This window comes from Scardinius erythrophthalmus, assembly GCF_964197995.2.
Source record: "Scardinius erythrophthalmus genome assembly, chromosome: 12".
Lineage (NCBI taxonomy): Eukaryota > Metazoa > Chordata > Actinopteri > Cypriniformes > Leuciscidae > Scardinius > Scardinius erythrophthalmus.
In genome coordinates, this window is record NC_138232.1 from 19858228 (window position 1) to 19883110 (window position 24883).

Sequence of the window (24883 nt, forward strand, 5' to 3'; positions counted from 1 at the left end):
TAATACACAAATACCATATACCCTTAAGCATTATTTGAGGACATTTGGTATCCGAAACCTTAGTGTACGTTGACTACACTCAATCCCACATATGCCCTGCAATAACAACCGATGTAAGCTTAACGGCTGTCCAAATTCTATCACTCTTTTTCATTAATTCTTTCGAGTTAACTGTATTGGAGGACTAACGTAGGTAATAGTGAAAGTGAATACCGATTTCGGATTCAGCCACTGACTAGCCTATTGCTGATGTAACCTGCATAAATAACGAGTGAACGAATCTTCCTGATGAAAAGACTCGTACTGAAATGAATCCACAAATCCCCGCCACTACATTGAACACCGTTTTTTCTCTCCAGAAATAATTAATTTTTTTGCAAAAAAAGAAAAAAGAAACAGCACTGAATACATTAACACAAAATGAAAAGGAAAGAGAAAGATAAAAAAAATACAGAGAAATAGCAATGACATCTCAACCAGTAAGAAAAATATGATCTTAAGAAACACTCTCCAGAGAGAAATGCATGATGTGTACGGGCAGTGACGTAAGGGAATGTGATTGGAGGAGACTTGAGCTATATAACTCACAGGCTGCTGCTCCTCCCTTTCGCCAGTGGAGTTTCACTACAAGCTTCTGCACCACACAGGGCAGACGGGAACACAAACACAAGTAAGTCACTCTTCATTCTCCAAATCAGTCAGTATGTTATACATCCGAACGTCTGCTTTACTCCTTTTTGACTTCTGATACACGTACATCGTTAGAGGAACGTTCTGCCGTGCGAATGTGCTCTGGCTCGACTCCATGTCAATTTCTCCCCACTGTTTCACCCTTTGATCTAATGCCTACGTGGACTTTGTGTGGACAGTCACTAATGCTGATCTTGAATAAACATTCACACTCGGCCATCAGCAAAGGTCGTGTTTTTAGTGCATACTTGTTAGGCGTTGTCAATCTCGGAGTATTAGGGTTATAATGGATCAATAAGAGTAAAGTTTTCCTAATCCAGTGTGTTAGCGCTTGCGCTAGCTGGTGTACGTGTCACTATCGCGCACGCGCAGCTCAAAGTTTACTGGAGTTGGTGTCTAGCCAGGACAAGTTTTTCATCTCCGCAAACCACAAAAACTGACGTACCTTACAACGACAGACACCACTAATTATATTAAATATATACCCATCAACCTCTCCCGGGATTTAAATGTTTCTAGGTGTGAATTGTTGAGAAATCAAGTGTTAAACGAGGAATCCGTCTTTCCTACTCCGTTAGCCGTTAGCATGGCGTGTCATGAGTTGACGTAGCGCGCATGTAGCAGTGCTGTGAAGATTTTACATACAAAAGTCGTTTTTTAGACACACAAAACATTGTGTTTATTAAAAATACGTTGAGCTATTATCCCAGTCTCCCTTTTTGTGTCATTCTGAGAGAAATTCGGATGTAAATCCGCCATATTTAAATCTGACATACGCAGGAATGGCCACGTTAGCAAGACGCGAGAGGGCCATTTCAACACTTAAAGACATGCATTTGTTTTTTTGTTCAATTTTGCGTATTTTAAGTATTTATGCACACGTTTGTGAGTATATCCAATGTATCTTTAAGCATGGTTATGATTTAATAATTTAAATTTGTGAACGAAGATCACAAGTAGGTGACTGAACAGGACTGATCAGTCTTTTAGTTCCCATTTCCAGCTTTAATGAGTCACATTTGCATGCATTTAAATAAGAATTATGCAAGGTCAAATGAAATGCAAACAAATTATGCCACGTGTAACTAAGTTATGGCAAACTAAAGTGGTTTTGCATCACCAGTGACAGTCTGATTTCCCCCCCCCCATTTCCCCTTGATTCTGTTTTGTCTTAGGCAAAAGCTGGCAGGCTGACACGAACGGGCAGCTTTACAGGACGGATTATCTGGTAACTGACCATTTAGCTGGTAAGATCACTGACCACCGCCTTGTTTCTACTAGATTAATTTGCTGACAGGCCTAATGTTTGCTTTGAACTGCAAGAACCTTGTTTGTCTTGTTTGTAGCCATGGGATCACAAGTTGTGTGCCGTGATCATTAAGATCAAATCTTATGAGTGGTCATATGAGTAAATGTAATTTGAGCATCTGAAGTTTTTTTTTAGTGTTCGGTTTGTGGATCAGCTCCCCAGGAGTGCTTTTGATCTACCTCGAGGAGCTGTATGTATGTGTTTAGCCTCTGGGTCCCAAGTCTTTAGGAGGCCTGTAGAGGAAGAGGCCCTGGAAGGGGTATTCAGAGAAAAGCACATTAAAACAGCCTTGTACTGTGTAGAGAGGTTTGGAGTTTGCGTTTGAGGGGCCAGATTGTCACAGTGAACTGGAAAGAATGTTGTATGACTTAATACAATAGTGATTAGCCAATTATCCCGAGGGTTAGTCCATCTATAGTCTTCCATTTTACTGTATAATTTCTGCACACCATTTTCACTACCTACTTTTGAAGAGCCATGCAAGTCTTTGACGTTGTAATTTCAGCAGTGAATATAAGTGGTCTTTCATAACTCAAGGCTGCATGGCTGTAACAGTAGCCTCAGCTTTTATGTTCTTGTCTTTTTAGTCTCCTCACAGTCCTGTGCGGGGAGTAGGAGTGCAGTCTGCCAAGTAGACGTTTCACTGAGGTGTGGCGTGCATGTTTTCAATTAAATGCGAGCGTGCTTTGTGGAACTTTTATTTACGAAGTAGAAAAAAATTCTCTTTTTGCTGCTCTGCATGCTAGGGGTACAACAAATAAGGGTTAGTGGGGAAATCCTCTTAGCTTTAGAGCTCGTTCATTTAACTCCGTGGCTTAGAATTAGCCCTTGTCCAAGGTAACAGATGGACAACTTTGACCTTCCACAAAATGGATAAGTCCTTAAACAGTGTTTTAAATTTGCCTCTACAGGCAGTGTTCACTTATTTTGCTCTGAACAAAACGTTATTTTCCAAAATATAGCCTAGGTTTTTCCCCTTTCTATAAAGTTGCGATGAAATCGGAAGTAGCGACAGATCTTTTTTCTGTATTGTTTTTGAGAGTGAAATTGATTATCGAAAAAGATTTGGGTGGTGACTTGATTCTATCAAGGAGGCTGCATGGAAGAAAGAGGCAGGGTTTAAGTGGAGTAAATGATTGGAGAAGTCTGTCACTTCACTGGAAGATCGAGTTATGATATTTATTTTTTTAATGAAACCCACATGGATGAATCATTCACAATAAAATCAATGACATGCATTTTCATTTTGGTGTGAATTTGTCATGCTGCTGACTTTAATCTGTTATTGTGAAAAGGTATAAGCTCCACCCATGTTGACAAATGGTTCATATCTTAACTGCCAGGTTGTATTTTGTTTTATCTTGGTCGTAACTTCAGCCAGGCACTGTTCTTTATGTAGTAATCACCTGAGCTCTTCCTATCCTAGTGGCACACTCGGACTCCGTGTAAACGTGGGATTTCGACCATGAGCTCAGTCGCTGTACTTACGCAAGAAAGCTTTAATGAGCACCGCAGTGGCCTTCTGCCAGAGCAGGTCAAAGGTAAATGGTGGTTTTGGTCATTTTGACTTGTCCGTAACCATTCTCTGGAAATGTGAATGCTGACCGTTGTACCGGTCTTCCCCGTTAGCTGCTGTGGCGGGCTCTAGCGGTGTTGAAGAGGAGGATAGCCTCCCCACCTACAAGGATGCCTTTCCCCCTCTGCCTGAAAAGCCTTTGCCAGAGGGGGTACAGGAGACTGGAAATGCCTGGACGTCTAAACTCAAACCTCTCAAGTCCTCAATAATTACCCAGGTATGGCGACCGAGCTAGTTACAGTCACTATCTTACCTGGGGAATGGTTATTCATTGGTTTGACTGTTTTCTGCTTGGATAAATACAGGTTTTCCATGTGCCTCTGGAAGAGCGCAAGTACAAGGACATAAACCAGTTTGGAGAAGGAGACCAGGCTAAAGTGTGTCTTGACATCATGCACAAGACTGGAGCCCACCTGGAACTCTCCATGGCTAAAGACCAAGGCCTCTCCATAATGGTCTCTGGGAAACATGACGCTGTCATGAAAGCCCGCAAAGAGATTGTGTCCCGACTGCAGACTCAGGTAAAATAATTGTTATGCTTATAACATGTTTTGGGCAGCTTGTAGAAATGCACAATATATTGGCATTATATTGGTCATCAGCCAGTATTAGTAGTTTTTATATAAATAAATTAGGGCTGTCAAACGATTAATTTTTTTAATCGCAATTAATCGCTGAAGCTTCTTAGTTAACTGCGATTAATCGCGGTTTGAATTGCACGTGTAAAATTCTGTTATTTTGCATATCAAGGCAGTTCTAAGCCCATAATGTAGAACAGGGAACGGCAACTGGCGGCCCGCGGGCCAAAACTGGCCCGCCAGCAATATTTTCTGGCCCGCCGGATTATTTTGGCAGTCCTAAATGCTGCACAAAACTCTTCCACTACTTGAGAAAAGCCGTAGTCGCACGGCGATTTCTGTGTGAAACGCCCATAGGGAATCATGCGGCGCGGGATTACATTTTAAAGTATAACTGCGTTCACACAGTTTCACACAAAAAAATCGCGCCTGCCGCGTCTAGTTATACGCTTGACCACTTTGTGTCCATTCGCGCGTCAAAAGACGGTAGCGGTCAGAACTCTGGTGTACTTTGGACGGAGCGGGCGGTCTGACTGACAATAGCCCACTCCCGACATCTTTTGACAGCGTATCCGCACTTCATTCTGACCGCCACCTATCTCTGATGAGCTGTTTGGTACTGAAACCATTGTCAGTCAACAACATTCTTTTTTTGCAAGGATGTTTGAAATAGTTCGGCAGAAAATAGCCTACTTCATTTGTCAGTAGGGCAATATGATTTTCGTTTATGTTGCTTAGAAATTTGAGTGATAGGCTTTGTCCTATTTAATTTGTTATTTATATTTCTTTTTTTTTTCCTGTGGCATTTTTTTTTCTCTGCTGACAGTACAATGTTAAAATAGCCTACTATTTATATTGACACGAACACAATTTTTGTATAGCATTTATAATTATTATAGGCTACTTAATCTCCTTCTTTCCGTTAGAGACATGAGATTATGGAAACGAGATCTAAATTTTGTGGACCCGTCAGGTCGGGAAATAAAGCGGGTGAACACCGAGTGTATTTTAAGCGGTTGCTGAATAGAAACTTGTTGGAGCAGGACGAAAAAAAAAAAAAAACAGTCCCGCGCAGACCTCCTTAAACCTTAGGTGTGTATGTGTGTGTCCCCGAATAAATAATAATAATAAAAAAGGAATAAAGTTCAAAAGTCGGACTGTACGGAATGAGGCATGATTGCTATTCATTTTACTGTAATCTGTTACCACAATAGTACTTGATCTGTTTAAAATGATTTCCTTGATATATGCATAAGGTGTTAAATTAAAAATTAAAAATCAAAATTAAAATTAGTCTAATCCAGTAATTAATTTTTTCTATTTTTGATCTGAGCACAATCAGAAAACCTGTCCTTATTTGTTTTTTGTTTTGTTTTTTCATTTCAGTTCAGGAAATAAATAATGGAAAAACAAGTTGTTTTTCATATTTTTATTTTTGGTTTTAATTTGAAAAAACAAAAACGATTGAACGAATGATCCACGGACGGTGACGGACTCATATATTCCGCAATTATAGGCCTATATAAGAGTATTTAATTTGTATCCATAGGCCTACTCTGTGTAGCTGGCCCACCATCTACTGGCTAAAAAAAATATTGGCCCGCGGCCAAAGTTACTTGCCGACCCCTGATGTAGAATATCTTACCAGCGTTTTCATTGGGAATCAAAAGAACACAAAATTTCCTTTTTGACCTTTTTTTATTAAAAAAAAAAAAGTGCAATGTAGACCAACTTCCAAATATTAGGAGGAATAAAGTAACGCAGTGCTTACTTTGAGAGATTACATTTATCAGGCCACTCTCTTAAGCTACTTCAAAAATAAACAATAACATTATTAGCAAAACAATTCCTAGCTGGAAATAACAGCAATCAAGTAATATGTAACACTGGTAGGAAATTTCTAACTCGCTTATGACAAACAGAACAGTCTAAAACATTGACGGCCACAGCGGGATATTTGTAACATTTTCTAGTTTTAAATGAAGAATGTCATCCTTGTAATTAACCTGTGCTGAACATGGATGAAAAAAAAGTCCAAATGACAGTAAGATTAAATGAAAAATAGTGCATGATTGGACATGGGATTCAGAACTATCTGAGTTCTAAGTTGTCTCTCCTATTTCTTTTCTTTAACCCAATTGCTAACACACACCAGTCTGGTGACATTAGCAGTGGACAGTGCTGCTCTCTTTTTTTGCAAAATGTGACCAGAGAGTGAGAACAGTCTTTCACACGGTACCGTTGTTGCAGGTGTAGCCAGATATTTTTGTGCTAGAGGTGCCAAGGTTGGGTAGGCCCTTGCGTGTCCAGACCACCATTCCAATGGACAGTCATCAATGGAGATGCTGGGCTCACCTCTGTACCGATCCACAGACGTGTCAGATGCTGGGTCTTCTTCATCATCTGAATCTGATGCAGCAGCTAACAGAAAGTGCATCTTCTTTTTAGGTGGACCTGGCTCAGGTTCTCTACGAGGCTCAGGTTGCTTGGCACTCTCCTCTTTAATCAACTTCCAGACTTCCTCCCTTTCAGATCTGGGAAGGCATTTCAGATCCTTAAATCTGGGGTCAAGCGCTGTTGCCACTTTCAACCACTGGAGATTGGTGCTTTGTTTTCGCTTTGATAGGTCAGATGTGAAGGCCGCTTTAAACCGGAGCACATAACCTGGATCATCGTCAGAACCAGTCATCAACCGGAACAAATGACACAGTGCAGGCAGGACCGCGGAGCAGGATATGTACTGTTCTCCTCCCAAAAGCTCAGTCACATATCTGCCAAGAAACATAAAGCTCAATCAATTACCAGTTATAAAAAAAAAGAAGAAAAAAAAAAGGATGAAGTTAAGCTCCAGTGAAATAAAATTCTAAAAACTCAATTTTTAGAGCATGTGTGTAGGCCTTCCTCCTCTTCATCTTACAGTGCTTTTCATATACATATAACCAATGTTTAAAGCTACAAAAGCAGCAGCATCTAATTTTAGCAATAACTAAATGATTAAAGAGACTAATAAAACAGACACATTTTAATTTTCAACAAAACAAATTCAAAATATTTACCTGCATGGTTCAAGGAGTGTTTCAAGCTTTTCATCTTCTACAGCTCTCCATTAGTCAGCATGGCTGGTGTGCCTCTTTGTTGATGGAGTTCAAGTGTAGCCTTGACAGCGTCCTTGTTTCTCAGAAGACGGGTGATCATGCTGAGAGTGGAGTTCCACCTGGTGGAAACATCTTGGACGAGGGGCTCCTGTGGCTGTCCCAACTCCTCTTGTTGTGCTCGCAATTCAGCTGCATTTGCTGGACTATGCTTAATGTCCAACCAATTTGCGGCATTTTGCCAAGACATTCTCAAGACCACTGTCACGGAGTGACATTGTGATCGATCTTTGTAAACTGTGCGCAACGCACGGCATGTGCTCATATGGCAGGAGTCTTGCTGCTGCTGTCATATTACGGGCACTGTCGGTGCCAATTGTTGTCACCTTCCCCGCAATTTCCCACTGCTCTGCAACTTCAGAAAATTGTTCGGCACATGTTTCTGCAAAGTGCCGTTCTTCTGAGTGTTTAACCGCTAAAGCAAACGAATGCAACTTCCAGTCAGCGTCTATGTGGTGTGCAGTAACTCCAAGATAATTCTGGTTGCTTACTGACGTCCAATGATCCCCGGTTAATGCCACAGCATTTGCATTTCGCAGGAGATTGATTTTAGATTGTTTCTCAGCTTCATAAAGCTCCTCTATGCGAGCAACAATTGTTCCCCGCGATGGTAACGTGTAAGCCGGTTTAGAACTTGCCAACCTGATTACATCCCTGAGACCGAATCTTCAACAATGTTGACTGGTCTGCAATCAGTTGCCACCCATCTGGCGATCGCTGTGGTTAACTTATTTTCATCCAAGGGTCTGCTGCGACGCCCGCACTCAGGAATAGTTCTTTGGCGGGGCTGCGGCTTGCTTGGCGGGGAGGCGTCAGGTGAAACACCGGGGTGTTTCGCCTGGAGGTGGTAACTTAGACTTGACGTGCTCCGATGGTAGCTGAACTCCTTGAAACAAATGCTGCATTGTACCTTAGTGTTGTCAACGGAACCGTCTGATTTTTTTTTAAAGTTAAACAGGTTGTTTAATAATCCGGTCGTACTTTTTCTATCCATCACCTTTTACCGCTTCACAAACCAAAGGGGCTGACTACGGGCTGGTCAAAGGGACAAAACGGCTTAGCTGAAATGCGATAAAAAAAAAAAACGCGTTATGGATTGTTTTTAACTAATCGCGATTAATGCATTAACGCTGACAGCCCTAAAATAAATAAAATCTGTCTATTTAATTGTGCGCTAATTTGCTCTTTTAAATTTAAGTTACTGTTATCATATGACGCTGGTTAAGCTAGTTAATCTTTAAAATGCTAATTAAAGAAATTTGCTAATGTTTAGCAAATTTCAAAATGAGTATTCATTTCACTTGTACTGTTTAAACACTTGCTTTTTAGTTTTTATGTTTAAACATTTATTTAGATAATGGCATACAATTTTAATTTTATTTTATTTTATAATAGTTGTATATCCCTAGTAACTCCTGAAAATACTTTACAACAGGCTTCAGCTACTGTGGCCATCCCCAAAGAACATCATCGCTTTGTCATCGGCAAGAATGGGGAGAAGCTGCAGGAGCTCGAGCTGAAGACTGCCACCAAGATCCAGATCCCTAGACCCGAAGACCCCAGTAACCTGATCAAGATCTCTGGAACCAAGGAAGGCTTGGAGAAGGCCAAGCACGAGATCCTGCTCATCTCTGCCGAGCAGGTCTGGAACTTTATTCCATTTTTTGTTTAACTCTTATCACACAGTTATGTATCAGACTCAATCTAGAAGATGGTGGTGGTGATGATGTTTTCAATAAATTGCAGGATAAGCGTGCTGTGGAGAGAATTAACATTGAAAAGGTGTACCACCCCTTCCTCACTGGAGCTTATAGCAAGCTGGTGGGGGAATTGATGCTGGAGACGGGAGCCCGCATTAATGTCCCTCCACCCAGTGTGAACAAAACTGAGATTGTCATCACTGGGGAAAAAGAGCAGGTGGCCCTGGCCTTGGCCAAGATCAAGAAGATTTATGAGGAGAAGGTGAGCAATGGCAGAATAATGAATGGACTTTTATTGACTTTTCCAAATCCACAGTATGCTGCTGAAACTCACTGGACTGCATATCCATGTGAAATAAGTAATGATAAACCTGAAAGCGACTGAGGAAGATGTTTAAAATGTGGCCTTTTGCTTCTTTCAGAAGAAGAATGCAACCACTATTGCAGTGGAGGTGAAGAAATCTCAGCATAAGTATGTGATTGGGCCTAAGGGTAACACCCTGCAAGAGATCCTGGACAGGACCGGCGTCTCGGTCGAGATCCCACCCCTCGACAGCAGCTCAGAGACAGTAATCCTGCGTGGGGAGCCAGACCGGCTGGGCCAGGCACTCACTGAAGTGTATGCCAAGGTAAACAAGCCTGTTTTCCTCCCCCCATGTTTCCGTACAAGAATTCTTTCCCTCAAGCTCTTTTTTCGCTTTTCTCTTTTCGCTTTAATTTAGGAAATGTATTAAAAATGTAACGGTAGAAGGGCTATCAACTTGACTAACCTTTGACCCTTACTCTCTCTGCACAGGCTAACAGCTACACTGTGTCCTCAGTCTCTGCTCCCTCTTGGCTTCATCGTTTCATTATTGGCAAGAAAGGACAGAATCTGGCAAAGATCACGCAGCAAATGCCCAAGGCGAGTCAACTTTTCCCTTATCACATCAGAGTGCTTGGCCTGAATATCCATCGTTTTGCTCCGTGAGAGGCATGTGTAGATGTTGGTCATTTTCAGAAGATGTTTTTGACCAGTTACATGTCAGAGTGACTGTTCAAAGGTTGCAGTAATTGCATCAACCAACACAGGTAGTTCAGAATGACATGGGGCTTGAGCCAAGAAGCACACAGTAGTTGCAGATACATTCATCATTTCATATAAGTCTTAAAATGACACAGCCTGGAAGCAACAGTATGAGCATTTACTTGTTCTCTGTTGCTACTGATGAGTTTCTAAAGACAATCAGACCAATAAGTGCATTAAAGGAAAAAATCACTTTTTTTTAAATTCCTGTATTAAAAGACCATTAAACTAAAGCGTTGGTGCTTCAAAATCATTTTAAAAGTAATCCATATATAATCTATATGAATTGATTTATTCCAAGATCGCAGTTGCTTTGAACATTTAATTTAAGCTTTTACTCATGAACATTGATCAGTTGTCAATGGTGGGGAAGTGTTGTCATAAATGACAGAAAATTACGTCAATGGAGGGGAAAGAGTTAAGAACAAGAAACCTCAATGCGTCTAGCAAGCAGCCTTAAACTTCCATTGACCATATTTGATGTGCTCTATGTACGTGCATTGATCTATGTTCATTATGTGATTAAAAGCCTAGATTAAATAATCGATTGCGTCTCTTCAGAAGACTTGGCTTAAACCGCTTGATTTATATGGATTACTTTTACGATGTAAGGTCTTTATAAACTTTTTGAAGCGTCAAAGTTTTGGTGAAATGGATTTTCAGTGGATGGGAAAGTATTCTCTCAGGTTTTATTAAAATATTGTCATTTGTGTTCTGCAGATGAACATATATTATCTTATGGTGAGTAAATGATGGCATTTTGGGTGAACTAACCCTGTTATGCTCGCTTTATTAACAGGTGCACATTGAGTTCACCGAGGGTGAGGACAAGATCACGCTGGAGGGGCCCACTAAAGACGTACAGATAGTACAGGGCCAGATTCAAGAAATCGTTACAGATTTGGTAAGACTATTCTCCCTATTACATGAAAAACATAGGTTTCCACTTGCTTTATTTATTGGCTTCAATGTGTCCTAAACAGTTTGGTTGGTTTTCATGTGTTCTTTATAGGTTAGTCGAATGGACTACACTGAGATAAGTGTGGACCCCAAGTTCCACCGACACTTAATTGGGAAAAGCGGTGCAAACAGTGAGTATTGTATAGTGAGTATAGTGAGCTGTTGTGATATTTAAAGCAGATATTATGCGAACACATAACACGTGTGCTTTTCTCTCCACACCTAGTTAACCGCATAAAGGAACTGCACAAAGTGTCAGTCCGCATTCCACCTGACCATGAGAAGAGTAACCTTATCCGTATCGAGGGTGATCCCCAGGGCGTGCAGGAGGCCAAGAAGGAGCTGCTGGAGCTAGCGTCACGCATGGCAAGTTGGATGGATTTGTAATTGAATAAAGGCGGCTCTGTTTACTTTTATCTCTTTGGTGTTCTTTCGTTTAGGGTTTACCACTTGTTATATGTGTGTAACGGTTGCGTTTGTCATAAATGGTTTACTCTAGAATTTCTGCCTGTTGTAAATTAGTTTGCATAATTCTCAAAGTGGAGTCAGGTGCATGTTTGTCAGTGGGAAAAAAACAAAAAACCACAGCCTCGGAGTATAAAATCCTCTGGGTTATTTGCAGGAGTTGCCTGGCAACTCTTGACTTAAAGTATCTAAGAATGTCATGATTTCAACAGGAGAATGAGCGTACAAAGGACATGATCATTGAACAGCGTTTTCATCGAGCCATCATCGGACAGAAAGGGGAGAAAATTAAGGAAGTTCGGGATAAGTTCCCTGAGGTAAGTGTTTTGGGATGCATGGCTTATTTTTCCAATCACATGTTTTTGTTTACATATAAGGGAGAAATAATCTTTCTTTCCCCTATGCTTTCAGGTCATCATCAACTTCCCTGACCCAGCGCAGAAAAGTGACATTGTACAACTGCGTGGGCCTCGCACTGAGGTGGAAAAATGCGCAAAGTTTATGCAGAAAGTGGTGGCTGAAATGGTAAACGCATTTTTGTCATTTTTCCTGAATTTCTCTTGCTGTGTCTTTTTACTCATTTGCTGATATTGTGAATCAATATATCAGAAACACAATGGCAATGGTTTTGATCCACTTAACATCTAAACATTTATTGGTTTTATTTACTGTCCATCTTTGTAAATTAAAAGTCCTGGAAATCCCTTGTCAGTGTACTTACTAAACAATGGAGCTGATTGATACACCCCATGTCTGTCATGTCCTAAGCACAGTATAGATTGTAGAGTCAAGAGTGTATATAGAGTGTCAAGAGTGAACCATATTAGTGTCCACACAAATAACAGTTTATTATATCTATTATTTTTATATTATATAGCACAGGCAGCAGGTCTGTTGTCTGCCACTTTAAAGTTTGGTGTGTATTTTTATTGGCCGGTATGTGTAGTTTTTTTTGTTAATCAGCTGAAAAAAGTTATTCTGAAAGCATTTCAAAATGTTATTGCTGTGGTGTGGTCTTCCCTATTCCTTTTAATTAAAATTAACAATATAGTTATGGTGTAAAGGGGCCTTAAAGCCTGTAGATAGATCATCTTCTATAGAGAAATAACAGACACTGGACAAGAATGAAACTTTGTAGTACCTATGTTGACCGCCTGTGCTAGTGCACACAATCCAATGGAGTTTGAAAGGCTCTGTGTTTTGGGCTTAACAATCTGTGAAATAAGTCAATTTTTAGCCCTTTCTTAAACTAACCTACTTTTGTTCTTTTTCCAGGTTGAGAACAGCTTTTCTGTCTCAGTTCCCATTTTCAAGCAATTCCACAAAAACATAATTGGCAAAGGAGGAGCAAATATAAAGAAGGTGAGTAGTTACTTTTTAGACTTGCACGTTCGTCCATTCACAGACGGTTTACTTTACTGGTGCTTTTTTCTTTATTAGATTCGCGAAGAGACTAACACTAAGATTGACCTACCTGCCGAAAACAGCAACTCTGAAATGATTGTCATCACTGGGAAGAAGGCAAACTGTGAGGCAGCAAAAACCAGAATCCTTGCCATTCAGAAAGAACTGGTGAGTTTTTTATTTATTTATTTTTATCAACTTTAATGTGAGGTTAAATGTCCATCACATTTGTTAAAAGGCCCCTATTACGCTTTTTCAAATGTTACCATTCATGCAGTGTGTAATATATCAGTGTGTTTGTGAATGGAAAAGGTCTGCAAAGATTTAAAAATCAAATAGTTATTGTCTCCTAAAACAAATCTATTTTGAACTGCCTAAATGAGTCGTCAATAATTCCTACATAGGTTTGTAACACATTTGCATAATGCCAGACTTTGGTCTAGTGTTAATTTCGTTAAAGAAATCTATGACGAAAAATATTCTTTGACCTTTTCTTCCATGACTAAGATGAGATGATAAGATGACACCAACGTCATTCAACGATAACTGTGACTATCAACATACAATATTGTTGAGACTAAAATTTAGATTAAAAAATAAAAGCATTACTAAAACCTCTTTGCTTTTGTATAACAGACTGTTTTTAACAAGCTGCTATGAGTTTTAATGCTTGCGGTTTCCAGATTTCAAGAATTTAAAACAATTGTTGTGATTTTTATAATTTAAAGCAAAATAATCGTTACCTTATCAATTTAACCATTATGCAGCATGATGAAAATTTGTTTTCATTGACAGAAAATTTGTTTTCATTGAAGTTTTCATTGACAGACTGGACTAAATTGCCCAGGCTTTGTCGTCTAAAACTTGATTGAATGAAAATGGGGCAAGGTTAACTAAATAAGATTAAAACTAAAAAGGACTAAGAATAAATATAAAAATAGCTGACAAAATTGGCTGCCCGCAGACGTCTACTTGGATCCGCCAAAACGCTGTAGTTGTAGCTGAGGCTTGGAAGTGTTTAGTTCGTGTTGACATGTCGAGAAGACAAAGATTTCTGTATATCAAAAGAAAAAGGATTCTGGCTTGAATTGATACAGTAAAATGGACGCCATTGTCACTGTTCATATCACTGTGTATACAAGTGCTGAGGAAGCCTCTGGCAGCTGAAATTTTAGATATGGTAATAGGCGTTTCATTTGACACACACTGTAAGCAGTAGACCATACTTGGCCATCTGAATAATCAGAGCATAGTAGGCTCTCCGAAGGGAGGGTTTAGAGAGACATAATCTTTGAACAAACAGTTTTCAGACACTTAAAGAAGTGCTGTGCAGTGTATGTTATGAGTTTTATGAGGAGGAGTTTTGACCTTGGATGCATGTAAATCTATTGTAGGAGAACTCCAAAATAAAATTAGGAACCTTTAAAATACCACAATAGGGGCATTTTAAAAGTTTGGGCTCTAAGAATTGTGTATTTTAAAAAACGGTTCATGTAGTTTTTACTTTATTTTTGCTCAAGTAAATGCAACCTTGGTGAGCATTAGAGACTTTTTTAAAAACATTACACACCCCAAACATTTGAATTGTATGTGAATGTGGATTGAAGATAATTTATTCATTGTTCGCAATTATCTGTGCAGGCAAATATTACAGAGATGGAGGTGTCCATCCCCTCAAAACTGCACAATTCCCTAATTGGTTCTAAGGGGCGTTTTGTGCGTTCCATCATGGAGGAGTGTGGTGGTGTGCATATCCATTTCCCAACGGAGGGCTCTGGCATCGATGCAGTGACAATCAGAGGCCCAGCGGAGGAGGTTGAGAAAGCCAAGAAACAGCTGCTGTCCCTGGCAGAAGAGAAGGTATGTTTGAAGGGATGGGTTTCCTTGAAGAACTTGAAACTTAAAGCTGGTAATACTGGTGTTATGCTTGGAATGTTATTTGGGCACGGGCTTTGTTAGTACAAGTATCCAAACTGCTTTTAACACAGGCCTAGTGATTGTTGCTCTTAAAACAATTTAATGTACTTTAATCAACTTGTTTTTTAATAGCAAACTAAAAGCCACACAGTTGAGCTTCGTGCCAAACCTGAATACCACAAGTTCCTTATTGGAAAAGGAGGTGCAAATATCCGCAAAGTACGGGACAGCACAGGCGCCAGGATCATCTTCCCTACTGCTGAAGATAAGGATCAGGAGCTGATCACAGTCATCGGTACAGAGGAAGCTGTAGTAGAAGCACAGAAAGAGCTGGAGGCACTTATTAAGAGCTTGGTTAGTCCCAATGTTCATCTATTTTAACCCCAACACTGATGATCAGTAAAATATTAGTATCTTCTGACTGGTTTCCTTTTGCTCGCATATTTCTAATATCAGGATAATGTTGTTGAGGATTCCATGATCGTCGATCCCAAGCATCATCGTTTCTTTGTGGCACGTCGTGGCCAAGTCCTGAGGGACATCGCTGATGAGTATGGTGGTGTTATAGTCAGTTTCCCCCGAACTGGCTCTCAGAGTGATAAGGTCACCCTAAAGGGAGCCAAAGATTGTGTGGAGGCTGCCAAGAAACGCATGCTGGAGTTGATTGATGATTTGGTGAGTAAATGTAAAAATCTGCAATAAATGAATGCAGTTCCCATCTCGGACAACTGCAGTTATTGTGCTGTTTTAAGGAGGTAATGGATTGTACATTCCCTAAATCTGCAGGATGCGCAAGTGACTATGGAGTGTGTGATCACTCAGAAGTTCCACCGCTCCATAATGGGGCCGAAGGGCTCTCGCATACAGCAGATTACTAAAGACCACAATGTGCAGATCAAGTTTCCAGACAGAGAGGACCAGCAAGGTAAATACCACAGTGACTGTCGATAATTAAAGGCCAATATCAGGGAAAATCAAATATTTCTTGATCTTTTGAAATAAAAGGCTCAACTCTCCCTTGTATAATAAGACACCAAAATGGCTCATCTTGAAATCTTTATTGTTGTGATATCACATTAACACTTACATTTACACATTAGTGATGGCAATTTGGTATAACTAATAATAAGGGTAAGATGTGGGGAAGTTTTTTTCCGTTATTTCTGCTGTAATTGACTAAGCTATTTATTAAATTAACCATGATTTGTTTAGAGGTATGTTCTGTATTCCAGAAGTGTTCAAAAACAAATGTTTGCATATTGATTTTGTGTGGTTTTTAAGCATTTTAAGTTAGATTTGGTATTAATTCAAATGCTTAAAGGTGGCATGACTCATGAACAGTGTTAATTTTGTTGACAAATCATTTTCGTCATTTATTTTTGTCAATGACATTTTTTCACAAATGAAACCGAGATGACTAAATAAAAAATTTTGAATGACAAAAACTTTGACAAATCTGTTGATCTAACATTTTCGTCAAGTTTTTATTCGTTGACAAATGTTAGGGAGGGACATTTTAGGAAGATATCCAGTCAGAACTGATGTCCTGCGTTTGAGGTAGATGCACACATTTGAATTGTAACATGCTGATCTACCCAGCGGGACATGAGTTGGCATGCGCTGGATGCATGTCTCTTAAAACGTTCAAAAATGTAAACGTCTGGGAGAAAGAGAAGAGCAGACATATGGATAGATCTGAATAAGAGTGACGACGCAATAGAAAGCTGTATTTGGTACGGTTTTCTGTGCGCACGTACCTGAAGCGTGCAACCATGCACATAGAGCTGTACATATGCGAGTCCTGAATTAAGCTCTCTTTCGTGTCTGAATGGACAGATACACACAACAAATGCCTGTTTTGGAGAGTATTCACGTAAACAGTCGGTTTATGTCTTAACAGAACATAAACAGTTGTGAGAATATCGGATCTGCATCAGTGCAATTGGATCCGCGCACATTTGGTCTTAAAGTGACAGTGCGTAATAAACCTAATGCAGTCTGTCCCCTTAATATTAATCAAACAACAAAAGAAAAAGAGAAGCATTCACTGCTCTTTAATAAGGATTAATTATATTTAATTTATACAAATAAATATGTCTGCTTGAAAGAATAAAGAATGATGTATGCAAGTTGTTTTAAAGAATGCACATATCATTCATTGAAAAGACGACAGTGTTCTACTTTAGGAGAAGTGGTTTTATTTCATTTAAATTTTTTTTTTCTTTGTCACAGCAGTTAAATCGGTGTCTGTATTGCATGTTCAAACTTTAAAATCTTTCATATTATCAGGTTAATAGAGGTTTTCTCTGGAAGTATATAATGGGTTTGGAAACTTTAGAGAAATTCTAATTGAATGCATTACAATTTAACTAAACCCATTAGATTTTAGTCGACTAAAATATGTATGTAAATTGTATTTCGTCGACAAACAATTCAGATGACTAAAATAAGACCAAAACTAAATGGCATTTTAGTCAAAAGACTGACCAAAACTAAATCAATTTGCTGTCAAAATTAACACTGCTCATGATCTGCATTTTTTTTTTTTTATATATATAATGTTCTCTGAGGTCTACTTGTTATCAAGATTTTTGCATCTAAAACAACCTAATTTAGAAGTAATAAGCTATTTTCTACCCTGTTTTTGACCCTCTCTTTGAAACACTCCGTTTTGATGGGCGTGCCGCATTCAAGACTTGGAAGTAAACTGCTATGATTGGGTAACAGTTTTACATATTAAAATAAATTTCAGTGTCCCCGCCATTACACGTTGGAAGTAGTTTTGAAAACTTCCGTTGTTGAAAAATATCTTATTACAAAGGATGACTTGCTGCGTTTTGTGTAAACGGAATTATGAATGAACTGTCGTTCTTAGGATATTAATATTTCATCCTTTTAGAGATAAAGCGAAAAAAAATATATACATCGTCATTTGCAGTGTCGAGTTTTAAATGAAACATGTAACGTCTTACTGACTTTTATTTTCTGTCTCTCTGAAAAGCATTCGTCGAACTGTATCGTTTAAAAATGAATGCGCAGTAAAATGAAGCGAACAAACAAAGTGTCTTACTGACGTGATCTGACTGGAACTTCATTAAATATGGTTCATCCACGCTTGCTTAATGTTAAGATCACAAGGATGCCAATGCAAAGACTTTTTTCCACAACTTGTCACTATAAAACGCTGGAGCAATCCTGTGTTTGCACCGGTCTCATATTTACTACTACATGATGTGTGAATCAACAGGCAGGGCTAAAGAGATGTTGAAGTTAGGCGTTAGTGATCTTCCGCAGAGGCGGTCTTTCATCGCATGACCAATGAGACCAATTTGAAACGAGTCGTTTTCTGAGCTTGGTTTCAATGAAAGCTTTTATGTTTTGTCAAACAAGGAAGTTTTGAGTTCTGAAACTTATAGGATATTTGTATAGTACAATGACCTCTTATGTCAAAAGATCAAGGAAAATTTGATGTCTCAATTCATGATCCTTGAAGTCATTCTGTGCCCCTTGGAACATTTATGCATGCAGTCCAAATGCATGCGGGGGGAAACATTACCCTTTAACTTTTTTTTGGTTTTGTTTTCTTTTTTTTAATGGCTTTGCATTCATCTTCATATTCAATGAAGGCCCCCTATGACCCAGTCTTTTTCTGCAGAACATGCAAATAGAATCACATGCATATTATTTCTATGGCAAGCCTAAGGTCAAATCTGTGGCCTGTGTTTATTCAGCTCCATCAGCTGATGCTCCAGTTCAGGAGAATGGAGAAGCCAATGGAGAGGTGAAAGAACCTGCTGATCCTTTGGCCCCAAAGAAGTGCGATGTCATTGTGCTCTCTGGCCGCAAAGAGAGGTGTGAAGCTGCTGTTGAGGCGCTAAAGGTGCGACTGCCATTTCCATTGTACATAGTTCTGATTTGTGTATTCCGGTGCATTTTGTTGATTGTTCAAACAATATTTGTCGTTTAGGCTTTGGTTCCTGTGACCATTGCGGTGGAAGTGCCTTTTGAGCTTCATCGTTACATCATTGGCCAAAAAGGAAGTGGAATTCGCAAGATGATGGATGAGTTTGAGGTTTGGTTTCTTTACAGTTTATTTCAGTTGAATTATAAACCTAGAGAAGTGTTTAGAGATGCATTGCTTTTTTTTTTTTTTTTTCTCTGTTGTCCTGTCATTCCTGACAAATATATTTTCTTACAGGTTAATATTCAAGTGCCTGCTCATGAGTTACAGTCTCACATTATCTCCATTACTGGCCTGGCCTCCCACCTTGACCGCGCTAAAGAGGGTCTTCTTGAGCGTGTCAAAGAGCTACAGGCTGAACAGGAGGATCGAGTGAGTTTGAAATCTGAGTTGCAAATGAAACACTGTTCAAATTATTTCCACTCTATAATTACTCATTATATAATTACTAAATTATATATTTTGTCTGCAGGCTCTAAGGAGCTTCAAGCTGACCATCACTGTGGATCCCAAGTATCACCCCAAGATTATTGGACGCAAAGGCGCCATTATTACCCAAATCCGCAATGATCATGAGGTCAACATTCAGTTTCCAGAGAAAAATGATGAGAACCAGGTAACAGGCTGGAGCCTAAAAACTGAAAAAGCAAACGCTTATTTCTTTGAAAACATTCCATTTATTTAGTTTTGGTCTTTTAGGATCAGATTACCATTACTGGCTATGAGCAAAATGCTGTGGCGGCACGTGATGCCATTCAGGCTATAGTGGGTGAACTGGAGGAAATGATCTCTGAAGACATCACCCTGGACAGCAGAGTCCACGCTCGCATCATAGGGGCACGAGGCAAGGGAATCCGTAAGATCATGGATGAGTTTAAGGTGAGATGGTGGTGGGGTCATCTTTTTTGGTATTTAAGTATTTGACTTCTATCTTGACTTTTTTTTTTTTTTAAAGCACATTTAATAAATGTTTGTACATATTCTATATGTTGTTTTGTATTTTCCAGGTTGATGTTCGGTTCCCTCAGAGTGGAGCTGCAGATCCAAATTTAGTGACTGTGACTGGCCGTCCAGAGCAGGTTGATGAAGCCATTGATCACCTTCTGAACCTGGAGGAGGAATATGTAAGATTATGCTAAACTTTGGCAGAAGAAGACTATTAAAGGTTATTAATTTTAAAGTACTAAATTTGTGAACATATATAATTTTCCTTGCCCTTAGTTGGCCGACGTAGTTGAAAATGAAGCCAAAATGGCCTATATGAAGCCTTCTGGTTCCACTGCCTCCAGCATGGATGAACCTCGTGGCCCATCCAAGGGCTTTGTTGTGCGGGAGGCTCCTTGGACCACTGGCAGTGCACCGGTAAACCAATGTTATGTCTTGAGTGAGAATCTGTTGCAGAGTAAATGACTGAAATTGAGCCATAGATTTGTGCATAATACTAATAGAGGAATTAAACCTGTTGTCACCTGTGTTTTTGGCTTTAGGCTCCGGATATGAGCAGCTCTGAGGAATTCCCCAGTTTTGGTGCACCTGTGGCTGCTGCAAGATCATCTCCATGGGGACCTAAACGTTTTTAAAATGTGTCCTTCAATGGTTATGTTGGAACCCTCTTGGTTTCCCCTTTACTATTATCCCTCATTTGACCCATTTGGATATGGACTGACCACTTCCTCTGACCCCCAGTATATCAGCACAGTTCCTCTGCTCAAATTACTTATGCTAGTAAGGGTCTTGATTTAGTTTCTCAGTGACCCTTAAAAACAAAACCGGTGGTAAACATTGTTCTCTTTATGAGGGGTGATCTCTACCAGGTTCACCTGAATTAGTATGAAATGAGACAACCTGTTTGCATTTTAGAGCGAATCAAAAATTGAAGGAAAACAAAAGTACTCCTGACCATGCTTCAGATATGAAATGATCCAGGTTTAAGTGATTTTTGATATGACTTAATTACAAAAACATTATTTCATTACAAAGGTTATTTTTTTGGTTTATTAAGCTGCTCTGTTTCATAGTTGCCTTTGCAGTGGGGTTTGGGAAAAATATACTGTATACCTCGGAAAGATGTTGCTTCTGGTTGAAGTCAAATTAATTCATAGGAAATGGGTAACCAGCTGTACTTTTGCCTCGTTCCCTAGGGTAGCCATTTTGTTGCAGACATTTCACTCGTCTCTGTCCCCATCCCTGTTCTCTGACTCTGGGAAAGGATTCCATGCAGCCTTTAAAACTTTTCTGACTTAAAAAAAAAAAAAAAGAGGGACTTTCACTACAAAAGTATTTTCAAACTGCCATTTGCTTTGGAAGTCCCAGGGATGTAGTTGCTTGTGCAGTAGAAGTCCCAAGGTTCCCAAAGTCTCTAAAACGTACACTAAACTGTTTGTTCTTTTTAATTTCAGTTTTTGATATTCAGAATTCATGTTTATTAAAGATTCTAACATTTGGATGGGTGAAAGAGACAATTTTGTGCCAATGAAATGTCAAGTCATGTTTTACTCATTCTTGCTAATGGGTCAGTGTCAGCCCCTTTTTTTGGTCTTCCAATTGCTATGCAGGTTGGTGTGAAACCATAGCAATGGCCCTCGTAATAGCCTTATAAGAATTATGCAAAAATGACAAAGGAAATGATTATGGATAACACTGGAAAATAAACTGTCCAAAAAGGAAAATAAAAATCGAAAATGTATCTGGACTTGTTGGGGTGAGACTGATTATTTTTTTCACATGCACGATAACCAATAAGAACATAGGCCTAGCCTATAAAATGTGGACGGGAGAAGTTACAATAGCCCACATGGAAGGATCCATCAAACCCTCCAGCCATAACCTTTGTGGTGAATGCTGGTTGGGTGTTGCTGAAAATTAGCAGTTATTTCTCACTTTTTTTTTTTATTCTACTTTTTGTAAGTATTTCACCTTGTATATTTTTAGATTCATAGAGTGTCAAGTCAAAGTCAGACTTTTGTAAATCCACATGAAACTGAGTAGAATTGGATTCTTTGGTACATGGTTAAGAGAGTATGTACACTCTTAAATTCTCTAGAATTAAGAAAGAACTAGCTGTTAAATTGTGCTACAGCCACTGAATGACTGGATAGCTCATGACGTCATAAACAGTGAAGCCACCGCGCGGCCATATTGGTATTCTCTAGTGAGCTCACGCGTTCTAATGAATCAATAGGAAATTGTATGATTTGACTGAAAAAAACATTGCCTAACGAGACACAGTGTTTAAATCTAAAGTCTCCCTGTACATTCTCACAACGCAAACATCCTAAGCATTTAAATGGGTATTTGTTTAAAGTCGGCTGTACGGAATAAAAAAAGCTGTACGAGAACACGTTGTCGGCCTTCACTGAAGAGCTATCTTCACAGGTAAGAAAAACAGTTTGATACTATTAATTAATTAGTGAATGCTAAAGACCTATATTTTTGTGAATTGGTGAATATTCAGGTGAATATTGTTTCGTGGCCACGAATTAATTATACCTCAGCACGTTATACTCATTTGTTCCCTCGTTTTACTACATTGTGGCCATATTGTTAGTTCAACGTGTCCACGATTTATTAAAACGAGGGAACAAATAAGTCGTCGTAACAACGAATTATTTAGATCAGTGGAGAGGGCGCATAAGAACAAGCAGAGAGATAGAGACCCGGCCGCGCGCGCGCGCACTCTCACCGTCTTCAAACAACACGAGCGCTGTATTGCTCTCTCTCCCTCGCGCGTATCATATGAAGGACTAAAAATGACAGAACGAAAAATAAATAAATAAATAAAAGTAGAAATAAATAAAGAAATGCAGAAATAATAGTAAAAATAAATACATTTTGGTAATATAAATGGCTATTTCTGTATTTTTATATGTATTTATTTATTTATTTATGCATTTCTATATGTATTTATTTATGTATTTATACATTTATTTATGTATTTATTTATTTATATATTTATATATGTATTTATTTATACATTTATTTATTCCTACATTTATTTATTTCTGTATTTCCACATTTCTACATTTATTTATTTCTGTATTTCCACATTTCTACATTTATTTATTTCTGTATTTCCACATTTCTACATTTATTTTTCCCTGCGCATGTATGCTAATTGACCAATGGCTAACCACGCCCCCTCCACTCACTCAGTCAACATTCATTCGGTAACAGGCGCTTTGGCAGCTGTCAGTAGGATACATTTCACAGGAGGCAATTGATGATTTTTTGGAGACAGAAAGATTATATATCATCTCGATGTCACCAAAAGGGCCTTAAATATGCATCGGAGGGTTATATTAATAATTTTATTGTTGAGAAGGTCGATAAGCTTCAGCTCCAGAACAAAGATTTACAGTTCACAGTGTAAACGTTATAGTTTGGTGCTATTTCGCTTCAAATGCTCGCTTTATACGCGCGTCCTATTCGCTTTGGATTCAAAATGTTCAAGCGTCGAACTAGACGCGGATACGCGCGAATTTGACGCCCTATTCGCGTTTGGTGGGAGCGCAGAATAATGGACAGGCTGCGATGTCAAGATTGCATTGCTGGAATGTGTGTGTGTGTGTGTGTGTCAGAGAGAGGCACGGGCGCGATCGAACAGTGGAAACATAAAAACATACTCCATTTTGTTCATACAGGACATAATTAAAACTGCAAAGTGTTTAGCCTACTTATATTTGTGTAAAACACAACATTGTGCTTTTGTCAAACTGTAAACTCTTGTCAAACTGTAACCTACAACTGTCACCCAACCAAAATCACACACACACGCTGTTTTAAAGCCAAAATGACAAGAAAAAAACATAAAAACGAATGAAAACTGATAACCGTAATGCATTGCAATGGACGAGGAAGCAGAGAACGTCCAAGTGTATTGGGTTAGCTATGCGTACTGTGATTGGCTCCTCGCGTTTGGGGGCGTGGTTAGCCATTGGTCAATTAGCATACATGCGCAGGGAAAAATAAATGTAGAAATGTGGAAATACAGAAATAAATAAATGTAGAAATGTGGAAATACAGAAATAAATAAATGTAGAAATGTGGAAATACATAAATAAATAAATGTAGGAATAAATAAATGTATAAATAAATACATATATAGATATATAAATAAATAAATATATAAATACATAAATATATAAATAAATGTATAAATACATAAATAAATAAATACATATAGAAATGCATAAATAAATAAATAAATAAATACATGTAAAAATACAGAAATAGCCATTTATATTACCAAAATGTATTTATTTTTACTATTATTTCTGCATTTATTTATTTATTTCTACTTTTATTTATTTATTTATTTATTTTTCGTTCTGTCATTTTTAGTCCTTCATAGTATCAACATCAATTTACACAATAGTAAAAGGTCGGAAGACCGATTGTGTTTTATAGATTAGTAGTTTGTTCATATAAAGTGTTTGATTCAAGTACATGTTCAGAAAATGCATAATACAATTTGTATGGGTTATGTAACGGTAAACGGACTCTGCACAAAGCTCTTTTGAAGCTGTCAAATGGTGTCGCTATTGGACACTTAATTGTGATTATTGCTGCTCTGAGGTTTCTTATAGGCTACTGGTGATTGTTTTATCGTTGTTTTTTGAAGAAGCAGTAGCAAGTACTCTTGCCTCGGAGAAAACAACACGGGCATAGCGACAATTTTGCATATAAATTACTGCTTATAGGGCTTGAATTACAACCTGTGGGCAGTTTTTCAACATCCTTTTGTGAACGTCGTTTTACACTTGTATGCTGCACAGCGGGTCATCTTGAAAGTGCCGTCGGAGCTACCAAATCTGTATAACAGGCGTTGGAGCCCTCTGCTGGTAGGGAATCGTAAGATGGCCGCTCGAACACTTCCGGTGGCTTCACTGCCTACTGGCAGTTTAGAACATCATAAGCTATCCAGTGGCTACAGCTCATCCCACAGGTTTTTATATGGGGTTATTTCCATGGCAAAACCTTCATTCTGTGGTCAGTGAACTCTTCTGTTGTTCATTTTGAGATGTGATTTGGATTCATGCCGTGCTGGAAGATCCATCCACAGCCAATTTTAAGCTTCCTGACAAATTCAATCAGGTGTTGTTGATT

At 38.8% G+C, this 24883-nt stretch overlaps 1 protein-coding gene across 1 annotated transcript; it reads left to right on the forward strand.

Moving 5' to 3' along the window:
* Positions 1 to 595: 595 nt before the first annotated feature.
* On the forward strand, positions 596 to 21470 carry hdlbpa (high density lipoprotein binding protein a). The gene is made up of 28 exons (XM_081381057.1): positions 596 to 670; positions 1866 to 1937; positions 3426 to 3540; positions 3629 to 3792; positions 3881 to 4096; positions 8741 to 8947; positions 9052 to 9267; positions 9428 to 9634; positions 9802 to 9909; positions 10871 to 10975; positions 11084 to 11162; positions 11258 to 11397; positions 11709 to 11813; positions 11908 to 12021; positions 12772 to 12858; positions 12937 to 13068; positions 14542 to 14760; positions 14950 to 15171; positions 15274 to 15492; positions 15604 to 15742; positions 18549 to 18697; positions 18785 to 18889; positions 19016 to 19150; positions 19251 to 19394; positions 19478 to 19657; positions 19786 to 19902; positions 20000 to 20140; positions 20266 to 21470. Exons 3-28 carry the CDS (start codon positions 3465 to 3467, stop codon positions 20356 to 20358), a joined length of 3819 nt encoding a protein of 1272 aa, XP_081237183.1. The 5' UTR covers positions 596 to 670; positions 1866 to 1937; positions 3426 to 3464; the 3' UTR covers positions 20359 to 21470.
* The last annotated feature ends 3413 nt before the right edge of the window (positions 21471 to 24883 follow it).

Coding starts and splice junctions, on each gene's coding strand:
- hdlbpa (XM_081381057.1), top strand. CDS start 3,465: ATGAGCTCAGTCGCTGTACTTACGCAAGAAAGCTTTAATGAGCACCGC. Junction 11,163..11,257: donor TGGGAAAAGCGGTGCAAACA/GTGAGTATTGTA, acceptor CTCCACACCTAG/TTAACCGCATAAAGGAACTG. Junction 15,172..15,273: donor AGGCACTTATTAAGAGCTTG/GTTAGTCCCAAT, acceptor TTCTAATATCAG/GATAATGTTGTTGAGGATTC.